Source organism: Malurus melanocephalus, unplaced genomic scaffold (assembly GCF_030028575.1).
Source record: "Malurus melanocephalus ecotype Western Australia unplaced genomic scaffold, MMel_1.1 scaffold_259, whole genome shotgun sequence".
Taxonomy (NCBI): Eukaryota; Metazoa; Chordata; class Aves; order Passeriformes; family Maluridae; genus Malurus; species Malurus melanocephalus.
The window spans coordinates 8,481-19,940 of NW_026623491.1; the positions used below are offsets into that span (position 1 = coordinate 8,481).

Here is an 11,460-nt window from a genome sequence, read left to right on the forward strand (position 1 = left end):
CCTGTTCACCCTCTGCTGCTTTGCACTGTCGGTGGGAAGGGGGGAGGGAGTGGGGAGAAGATCGGGGTCTTTGAGGGTTGTATTTTATTTCTCATTCTCCTCCTCTCACTTTGTTAGTAATAAATTCACTTCATAACTTAAGTAGTGCCTGTTTTGTCCATCAAGTGTTTCCTTCCCGCTCCTTATCTCAACTCATGAACCCTTTTGTAATTTTTTTTTTCTTCTTCGCTGTTCTCTGCACAATGTGGTAGTCAGGGAGAGCGAATGAGCAGGTGTTGTGGGCAACAGGTTTTTGGCCAGCATTCTAAACCACGACAGCTGACCATGTAGATTTGTCATGGAACCCCCGTTTCCATCTCTCCCGCCAGTTAAGCCACCATTACCATGGAAGAGAGAGAACTGAGCTCGCGCCACAGCGCCCCCTGCAGGCGCGGAGGAATCAACGCACCCACCCCGCCCGGCCGGGAGCCACCAGCGCCCCCTGCGGCTCTGACCAGAACTGCAGCACAGGGGAAGGCAGCCCACTGTCCTTCAAAAGAAGAAAAAATGCTACTGTAACCTGTAATTTTAAAATYATATTTGRTAAAGATATATTGTATGYGGACCAAAGGGTGGCAATCAGTTGGATCTTGCCTCAAAGCCCCGTGAACATGGARGAGTCAGTGATGMAYACAATACCTAAGCTGAGTAGGCACACCCTTGTGCTGTGCTGTACGTAATCCTTGGCCACAAAACAACCACAGAGACATCGTTGTAACAGACGAGCATGTGGGAACCTCCCACTTGGTTCCGGCTACTTCGACATCTGCCTGGCCTTGCCTTTATCCACACCTGAACCAAGAACTTCTCACAAAGGCATTYTTKCTGYTTYACAGKGAGAAYCATGAGCAGGGTTGACTGGAGTTAAATAAGAGGAAGTCAGTGGAGCACAGAGTGAAGAGAGAAAGAATAAGTTGGGGAAGCAAAGGGACACTCTGCATGTGAGAGAAGGAAGAGAAGGCTAGGAAGCAGAGCAGCTAATGAATTAGGATTGATCACCCTGCCTCGTGCAGCACCCAGGAYRTGGAAAGCAGGTGCTGTTKGTGCAGGGAGAAGTTTGTGCTCAGCTCTCTCAKCAGCCWCAMCACTGTGYTCACTCTCAGCACAGTAATATGTGCCAGAGTCATTGAGAAAGGCATGCTCTATGGAGAGGGTGATGCTGTCTCCTTGGATCTTGCTGCTCTTGAAACGGCTCTCAAAATCCTTCTCCACAGCTGCATTGACACCTTCTATTGCAGTAACAAGCAGGGTCAGCCTGGAGTCCTTCCCCAAAGGCAGCCAGTACCAGTACATCGCTGAGCTGGAGGATTTCTTCTTGGAACATTCCAGATTCCCAGACTGGCCTTCTCTTATCACCATGTCTGGGGACTGTTCCAGAGCCAATGCTGGAAGGAAAAGAAGAGGCAGTGAGGAGAGGGAAACAATGGAAAAATGTGAAGTAGGCACTGTGGGTTGGCAGGGAAAGGATGAGAAGGAATAGGGCAGGCTAGGAAGTCGTGCAAGGCTTGTGACAGCTCTTCAGATCAGCAAGTGAGATCTCAATCACTCTCCAGTGGGCAAAATGCATTCCTGGACAGTTTGTGTCCAAAACTAGGAAACATCTGGGGTTGCACAAAGAATGACAATTAGACAGCCATTGCTGAAGATTTGGGAATGCCTGCCCACCTCATTCACATCGATTAACTTCAACACTTGGAGCTCTGCAGAATGAAGTGCTGCCAGCAACAGGTTACACAGCTGGGAGAGCAGCAGCGGGGTGGGTGTAGGTGCTCAGGGCTGAGTTGAGTTCACTTACCCACAGGGGCCAGCATGGCCACAAAGAAACAGCAGGGAACCATGGGGAAAAKCCCYTAYGCTCTCAGCAACCTGCCTGGTGTAGCTGCCCAAAGAGATGTGAAGGGGGAGCASTGAGTGAGGGTGAGCCCTGCTGGGGTGGGGCTGGCCAAGAGCTGTGAGAAGGGATTGGCTGGCTGGGAACACTGGGCAATGACACAAACCATGAGAGGAAAGAGAGGCCCTGCAGAGATGCAGCAGGTGGAAGGGCAGGCAGGGCCTGGGTGGGTTTGGGAGGGACGGGAAGGGAGGGGATGTATGGACAGAAGAGTGTTGAGGTTGCATGGGAGCCTGAGTGTGTGCAAGGCACAGGAATGCTGGCTGCTCCCCTCCTGCTTCTGAAGTCCTTGGCACAAGGAGGAATGAGGTGTAAAGGCCACACATAGGTGCCTTGAATTTTCCCATGCACTTTCCCTGTCTTGCCCAGACGTGGCTGGTTCAGTTCCTGTGTGGTCTCCCCACTCCCACCCAGCTGTGTGAAGGCTCTTTTTCTCTAAGCAGCACTGTGAGCACAGCAAATGACACCAGTGAGAGGCAGGACSCYRAGAGACACCACAGCAGCCCAAGCACTCAGCCTTGGGAGGGCTCTTTGCAGTGAGAGCAGGAGGAGAGGAGGGTAAATACCTGTGAGTATCCAAGGGCCAGGCCATATCTGTCATTTTGAAATTCATCCTAAAGAAAATCTTAAAACAGTGCTGATATATATAGGCAATTGTTATCTATGTATAAGAACTGCTTGTGACAGGATAATCATAGCAAGCTTAGTAGTAGACACTAAAAATCATTCAAATTTTTGTGTTTGTAATTTCACTAAAATCAAAGGATGCGATTTTTCTTATTCAGCCCCAGTTATTTCTTATCACCTCCTTCATTCCAACTATTCGCGTATACACCAAATTACACCTACCCCCATTGGGATGAACCTTACATTGGTAAAGCAATTGTTGCTTCATCAGGACTTAATCAAAATCTTAGAAAAAATAAAGAATACAGGACTGAAAACCCTGATAACTGTCCATCACAATGTAAAAGAAATACATCATGTTCCAGAAAGGGTAAGAAAAAGATGTCGAGCATAATTGGTGGGATACCCTTTTTGAGTTGTCACCTACTGCTACACACTCCTGAACAAATTCTGTCATCCCGTCATTGTTCTTTTGATTTTAATTCTAATTAGCTTTGTTTTGTTTGTCAATTTTGTACATCATGAATTGGAGAATGATGAAACAATTAAAACGATTGATTTTTATAATGAATATGCATAATCTGATTGATGTCCCATTTTCTGTTGATACCCCTCACGCTATTGATACAAGAAGAAATTAGAAATGTATTTCATTATTTTGTGATCTAATAATGTAACCTTATTTTTTGCAAAGCAATTGTAGCTTCACCAGAGTTTAATCAAAATTTCATGTGCTATTTTGATTGAAATTAATCATTTAACCTTTTTCTTGCAAAGCAATTGTTGCTTCACCAAAGCTCAATCCAAATTTCATGTGCTATTTGGTTGATTTTGACTTATCCCTTTTTGTTATTTTTTCCTCTTCTTTTCTTTCTTTTCTTCCTCTCCCTTTCCTATCTCTGTCTTTTCCAGGTTATGGTACCAGCATTGACGAGTCCTGAAGACTTCGCCTCAACACTGCGGAATCGTGCTGAGTGATCTTGACGACAATCATGAGACACGGGGTGGTGTAAGAGACCGTACAGAAGACCCATGACTGTCTCACAATTATCGAGATGGAGAGACTGAACAGCCCAAAAACCCCAAGGGGGAAAAAGGGGGACTTTTGCTCAAAGGAGTCCGAGCCAGATCAAGGTGGGATGACTGCCAAGTTTCCAGCTCCTAGGCTGCTGAGTACAGCGTGTAAGCTACGGATGGTCACACTGTTCCTGATGTGAAGGCGGAGAGAACAGTACAGCCCACAGCCCATGCTGCACACCTTATGGAACAATAGACATTCTTTCCCCACCACTTGGCCGGCTTTTCCATACTTCGCAAACCCCTGGCCTGCTGCCACCCGCTTTCAAAAAGACTATAAAAAGTTTATCTGAAAAGACCCTGACGGGATCCTCCCAACGGACTGCTGGCGAACCCATGGAATCCGGACCTTGAAAGGACTCGTTGGAGACTTTTGGTAGCTATAAAACCCACTCTTTCTCTTTTTCTCTCTCTCACCCTCTTCTATCGCGAAAATCCAATAAAATTGCTCATGATTTTGAATATGTATATACTTGCCCCCCTGTTTCTTTTCCACTCTGAGATTCTGATAATGAACCCTCACGACTCCCGCTTGGGTTAAGTGGATCGTGACACAGGGGAAGAGAGAAAGGATGAAGTGGGGCCCAAAGAGAGAGACATGAGAGTGACAAGGTGCTGAGGATCATGGTCAGGATGACTTCTCCCTGGTGACAGGAAATAGCCTGAGTTCCTCTATTGGTGGCTTCTTACTGCCTTTGAGAATTTCAGGGATTGCTCAAGGATTTAGACCATCTGTGATCTGTCCAGGGTGATTTACTCACTTGGCAGGACTGAGCTTGTCCTCCATCAGGTTTTGGAAGGAGCCACTGGGATTCAGCTCATGAGAACACGGGGATCTAGAATGCAGCTGCACAGGGCAATTTCATCCCATCATGCTCTGCCAGTGACTCCTCTCTGCTGCTCTGCTCACAGGCTCAGCACACCCAGCCCCTGGCATCCTCTCCACTGCGCCTTCAGGTGTTTCTGCTCTGATGAACATCCATGTGTTCTCTCCTGCATGGGACAAAATCTGCAGAGGATAGCTGGGGAGCTCAATGAGCAAAGGGATAAACATCTGGGATAGTGATGACACAGAGGAATTTCTGCCTCATAGCACGGGGAAGGTGAATGCTGGTGGGGTGTCACCCTACTCAGTGTTTCCAGGAAGAATAAATTTCAGTGGAAGTTGTGAGGAAAGCTGTATGCAGGTGCTGAGCAGGAGACAGGACCAAAGGGTGGCGACTGTGGCATGGTGCTGCTTTGTGGATTCCCGATGAGAATAAAGTTGTTAACAGAGTTTTAGTTAATCACTGCTTAACACAAATCGAGGACTTTACATTTTCTTACGCCCTTCCAGAATGCAGGTGCACAAGCAGTTGAAAGGGGGAACTTCCAGGATATCTGAACCTAAGCGGGCGAAAATCGTATTTCCTCTTATGGAATCTGATGCTCAGTGTGTAAACTGAGGAGAGCTGGTCAGATGCTGCCTGTCACTGCTAAAGGATGGACGGGGCACAATGTCAGGGGCTGGTAAGTGACAGTATTGTGCATTACATGGATTTTGTTGAGCTTTATTTCTCTCTCTTTACCTTTTTATTATTATTATTTTGCTCTTTTTGTACTTCATCCCATAATTTTTACCCTTTTTCCCATCCCGCCATGGAAAGGGCGTTGTGAATAATTTCCTGTAACACCCGTGGCTGACTGGGCTTAAACCACGACAAGTTGTGTGTCACACAGCATCTCCCTGTCCCCACAGCTAAGGCATGAGCTGTAGTAGCCCTGACCAAGCCTGCCATTCACACTGCAGTAAGGAATTTCCAGCTTCTCTTCTTGATGGATTTTGAAAATTTATAGGTGCGTCATATTCTCCTGGGCCCTCGCACTCTGTTTTAAACTGGAGATAAAGAGGAATAAGCAATTCAGGTGAGCCCTTGTGTCTGAACGAAAGCAGCAGGCGATGCAGTGGATGGACCAGACAAGATGCTCAGAAACACCAAAAACACCTCCTGAAAAATTTGCTTGGACTTGTTCATGCCAGTCATTGTCCTGGTCAGCCAGGACATTCCATGGCCAACCTGGGCTGTCTCCTGCTGTGGGCAGGGACAATTCTCAACCATCAGAGTATTCAGATCACAGGGTAGTGGTGTACCTGGTGACCCTGGTGCACAGCAGTGTGCCCATTCCCTGGAGACCACTGGGGTAAGGACCAGTTGGCCTTGGCCTTCCAGCTGATGGAGAAGGAAAAGGACTGTGGGAACTCTTCCGCATCCTGCTTACCCATAAATTGATATAGGAAACTGAAAGGAAGAAGAATTGGATGAGAATGAAGGAAATAGGAAGGTGTGAGAGGACAGAGAAGAAAGGTCAGGGAACAGACAATTTCTCTGTGAATGGTAGAGAGATGAGCTGAGACAGGGAAGTTAAGAAGGGAGACGAGTCAGAAGGTGATTCAGASATTGGAAAGAATAGAGGATGTGTTGCAGACCATGCAGAAAACAAGACAGAAAGACAGACAGACAGATAGATAGACAGACATCCCATGTGTTTTCCTAAGAGCTGGAGGGCAAGCAAACAAAACAGGGTGCTGTCAAACACAGGGCCCAGTGTGTGCTGGTGGCAGATCCCCGTTTGCCAAGAAAGGTTTGTGCTATGCTGCATCAGCCTTTGAGTCACTGTGGATCTTGTTCAGCACAGAAATAYGTGCCAGAGTCATTGAGGAGGGCATGATCTATCTTCACAGATAAACGGTTGTTCTTAGTCCCATTGCTCTGGAAGTGGTTTTTGAATTCCTTCTCAATATCTCCTTTGCTGCCTTCAGCTGCATATATAATCAACTGCATACTGGCACCCTCCTCCATGGGTAATTTGTACCAGGACATGGACCTGGGTGCACTCCCCGATMGAGAACATTCCAGGGTCACAGGATCTCCCACCTGTACGACTGTGTCTGGTGATTGCTGTATGGCCCAGCCTGGAAAGACAGAAGAAATGCATTGAAGAGGACAAAAATACAGACCCTTGAGATATGTCACAGAATGGAATGGAATGGAATGGAATGGAATGGAATGGAATGGAATGGAATGGAATGGAATGGAATGGAATGGAATGGAATGGCAAAACTATCAGAAAGCTCTGGGACAGTTTCTCTGAAAAGGATATGGAAGATCCAAAAACCCCTTTCTAACCAGCTGGAAACATAAGAGTAAACCTGTTTTGAGAAATAATGACTTCAGTATTGTCAAGTGAAGTATTAAAATGGGACAGGAAAAAGCAAATTTGTACTTTTGCAGACTTCTCTGATTTAAGAGGCCGTGAAAAAACTTACCTTACACATTGCCCATCCTTCCCCTGGAAGCCTTGAGGAAGAGACGCTGCCAACAATTGGGGACACAGCTGAGGAGGCACCAGCGGCCCCAGTGCAGCTGTTCAAGAGGAAGGGAAGCCCACTTACCCACAGGGACCAGGATGGCCACCAGGAACCGATGGAAATCCATAGGGAAAGGCCACRTCCCTCCAGCAACCTGCCCCTGGTGACAGCACAGACACGGAGATGTGTAAAGAGGAAAGGTGGAGAGGAAGAGAGATGTCTCTCTGTGAGTGGGCAGGGCAGTGAGAGGGAGTCAGAAAYGTGACAAGGCAGCTGGCTGTGCGGGAACGGTGGGGAATGACACCTGCAGGCAGCCATGAGGTGCATGTACTCTGCTCCTCTGGCTTCCTGCTGTGTGTGAGCGTGGCTGAGCTGCAGTAGGTGTGAGTTCAGAGATATTGCTGCAAGGTGCAATGTGGAATCTCTACTTATCCCAATCAGGCTTGATGTGTTGTCCAGGGCTGGGGAAAGCTGCTGACCTGTCAGCCTGGTGTCTACTCCCCTTATCTCCTCCTTGCAGCACTCACTTAGTAAGAGCAAAGCTGGAGAACATCACATCTTCTCTGCACTCAGCCTTGTTCACCCGTTCCAGGCAGTGGGAGATCGCTGTAGGCAGCCCAAGAGTCTCGTACTTGTGTGCACTGAGTTTGTGTGCAGAGGTGTGACAGAGACTCTGCACATCCGTGTTGTGCTGTGTGCCCAGCAATGCACAGCACAGTAAGGCTGGCCCTACAAGACATCAGGTGATCTGGCTGCTCATGGCTGCCCTGAACTTTGCAGTGAAGATGTTCCCCTGAGTCCTTTCAGCAGAGGAGAGCAGCAATGCCTCTTCCAGCTCCCAAACCTGTGCTGCCGGTCTCAGTGTGTCCCGTTTTGTCTTGGTTTGAAAGACAGGTGTTTGCAAATGAAGGCAGGGACCCCCCTTGGAGTGGTGGATATGACCCCCCTTCCCTCTGAATTATTATAGATTTGAAAAATCACAGGCTTTCAGGCAAGAATATAGGTAAAAGGGAATAACAGTTTTTACTAATATGTATAACAAGGTGAAAGAAGTAACAACGACGATAGCAACAACCAACCCAGTCCCAAACCCAGTGACAGCCTTACAGAGACACAGCCCCCCCTTTGGTGCAGTTACAGTCCCAGTCGGCAGGGGYGCTGTTGGCTCCCAGCCGGGCAGGGCGGGTGCGATGATTCTCCGGCAGTTGCAGGGGGCGCTGTGGGGCGGGTTCCGACTGGTTCAGATCTCCCGCGTTGCCAGTGGTGGACACAAACCAGCAGAGATGGATGGAGAAAAAAGTTCCTCTGCAAACTCACAGTGGAAACGTCGATCTCAGTGCTCCTCTGGACAGCAAGAAAACCCCAGAATGGCTGGATGAGTAAAGAGACGAGCAGAATCCCGCGGCTGCAGACAAGATGCAGCAGAACTCAACCACTGCAGCTGGAATCTCAGGGTCCCCAGCAGTGCACAGAAGAGAGAAGATCACAGTGCAGCAAACAGGAACCAACGAGCAGAGACGCTGGGCTCTGCAGAAAATGGCAGACGAGCTCTCCCCCCACAGGCAGCAGACTGACCTTCCTCCTCTGAGCCAAGCAGGGCAGGAAGAGAAGTTACCCCCGCCACACACACACACGCACTCACACACACAGCCCCTCAGTGCTCAGCAAGATCATTTGGGTGCGGTGTAGGTCCTATGGTCTTTCCCAATTGCCGAGGTATCAAAAGGATGACTTGGCAATCAGTGTATCACAGCAACAAAATTTTCTTTCTTGGGGAAAGAAAAATTCCCCAAGAAAGGAAACAAAAGGAGAAACCTTAACCCACAACACCTTGCATTCATTTTCTCAATCAGCATGGAGAAGATTCAGGGAAGGCCTCATATTCCTCTAAAAAATATGGAGGAACAGAGGAAAGAGAGTGGGCTACATTGTGCAGGCAACAGGAGGAAACCCCACATACCCTTACATCACCACCAGCATTCCAGCCAAGAGAGGGTATGCCTGATGTGTCTGTGGAAAGGGTCTCCAATTTGCAAGGGTGTGCAGAGGGCAGGGCAGCGCAAGGGAGTCTTGAAGAAGACACGGTATTTGAGGTGTTAATGGTATTGAACCGGCGTGTCTGCTCTGTACGGCATTGTGTTTAGTTCTGCCTTGAAGATGGTTTTTTATCCCACACCCTTCTCATTTTTATGTCTAGAAGGGGTCACTGCCCCATCCCCCACCCCACAACCTGCCCCCTGGGCTCTGGGAGTATAGTGATGGGTGGGAGCCAGCCCGGGATTTCCTGCGGGAATTGGGGTTGAGGGACGGTTCCTTTCTTCCAGTGTGTGGATTTCATCTCCATGGCCACATAACACAACCCTCTCAGAAGAGATATTGTTGCCATGTGGTCTTTGCCCATTTTCCTTTCTTTTCCTTCTGCACTTTTGCTGGAACTTACTGGTTTGCGTCTCTGCTTCTGTGCTGTTTGGGAGCCCAGAGCCAGTGGTGGCATAACAGGACCCGGGAGCACCCTGTCCCCTGCTGGGGCCTCCCCCTTGGCGTAGCCCGACTCCAGGAAAAGCCAATCCCAGTGAGCTATCGAGGGGATCGATTCACCACCCAGCCCTGCTCTTCAATGCTGCTGCTTCAGAGCTTCTTGGTACATTTCAACTCAATATCCAGAATCCCTGAAGCGTCTGACATGGGCCCCTGAGTCTGTGATAAACTGTGTTTGTCACCCCAGGCCTGCTCATTTCTGCAATTCCAGTTTGATGCTTTCCAGCTGATAGCTGAAGCCCATTTCACCATCTGGAGTGGCACCGGGATGGGCTGAGCATGTGGGTTTGTCAGGGAAGCCCCTTTTCCATCTCTCCCACTGGCTGAGCCTCCATTACCACGGGAGAGAGAGAACAGAGCCCGTGCCACAGCGCCCCCTGCAGGAATGGAGGAATCACCACACCCGCCCCGCCTGGCCGGCAGCCACCAGCGCCCCCTGCGGCTGTGACCGGAACTGCTGTCTCCTTGGATGTTTCTGCTCTTGAAATGGCTCTCAAAATCCTTCTCCACAGCTGCATTGCCACCTTCGATTGCAGAAACCAACTGAGTCAGCCTGGAGTCCTTCCCCAAAGGCAGCCAGTACCAATACATAGCTATGTTGGAGGATTTCTTCTTTGAACATTCCAGATTCACGGACTGGCCTTCTTTTATCACCATGTCTGGGGACTGTTCCAGAGCCAATGCTGGAAGGAAAAGAAGGAACAGTGAGAAGGAAACAATGGAAAAATGTGAAGTAGGCAATGTGGGTTGGCAGGGAAAGGATGAGAAGTAATAGGGCAGGCTAGGGAGCAGTGCAAGGCTTGTGACAGCTCTTCAGATCAGCAAGTGACATCTCAATCACTCTCCAGTAAGCAAGTGGCATTACTGGACAGGTTGTGTCCAAAACTACCTGCCATCTGGGGTTGCACAGAGAATGAGAGTTAAACAACCATTGCTGACGATTTGGGAATGGCTGCCAACCTCATTCATATTGATTATCCTCAACACTCGGAGCTCTACAGAAGGTAGTCCTGCCAGCAACAGGATTCACAGCTGGGACAGCAGCAGCGGGGTGGGTGTAGGTGCTCAGGGCTGAGTTGAGTTCACTTACCCACAGGGGCCAGCATGGCCACAAAGAAACAGCAGGGAACCATGGGGAAAAGCCCCTACACTCTCAGCAACCTGCCTGGTGTAGCTGCCCAAGGAGATGTGAAGGGGGAGCAGYGAGTGGAGACCACTGGGGTAAGGACCAGTTGACCTTCTTCCAGCTGATGGAGAAGGAAAAGGGCTGTGTGAACTCTTCCACATACTGCTACCCCATGAGTTGATGTAGCAGACTGAAAGAAAGAAGAAATGGATGAGAATGAACGAAATAGGAAGGTGTGAGAGGACAGAGAAGAAAGGTCAGAGGGACACACAATTTATMTGTGAATGGCAGAGAAATGAGGTAAGACAGGGAAGACAAGAAGGGAGACGAGTCAGAAGGTGATTCAGAGATTGGAAAGAATAGAGGATGAGTGACAGACCATGCAGAAGACAAGACAGACAGATAGTCAGAGATCCAATGTCTTTTCCAAGAGCTGGAGGGCCAGAGAAGAAAATGGGGTACTAGGAAACACAGGTCCCAATATGTGCTGGTGACAGATCCCTATTTGCCAGGAAAGGTTTGTGCTATGCTGCACCATCCTTTGAGTCACTGTGGATTTTGCTTCAGCGCAGAAATATGTGCCAGAGTCATTGAGGAGGGCATGATCTATCTTCACAGATAAATGGTTATTCTTAGTCCCATTGCTCTGGAAATGGTTTTTGAATTCCTTCTCAATATCTCCTTTGCTGCCTTCAGCTGCGTATATAATCAACTGCATACCAGCATCCTTCTCCATGGGTAATTTGTACCAGTACATGTTTACAAAATCTTTTCCTGATGCAGAACATTCCAGGGTCACAGGATCTCCCACCC

The 11,460-nt window shown here is 48.7% G+C and overlaps 1 gene segment (V, D, J or C); it reads right to left on the minus strand.

The window, feature by feature from the left end:
- Nucleotides 1-6,285: 6,285 nt before the first annotated feature.
- LOC130579207 (T cell receptor beta variable 30-like) lies at nucleotides 6,286-7,189 on the minus strand. The segment is given in 2 exon segments: nucleotides 6,286-6,587; nucleotides 7,068-7,189. Coding segments are annotated over 2 exon segments (345 nt in total).
- Nucleotides 7,190-11,460: the final 4,271 nt, after the last annotated feature.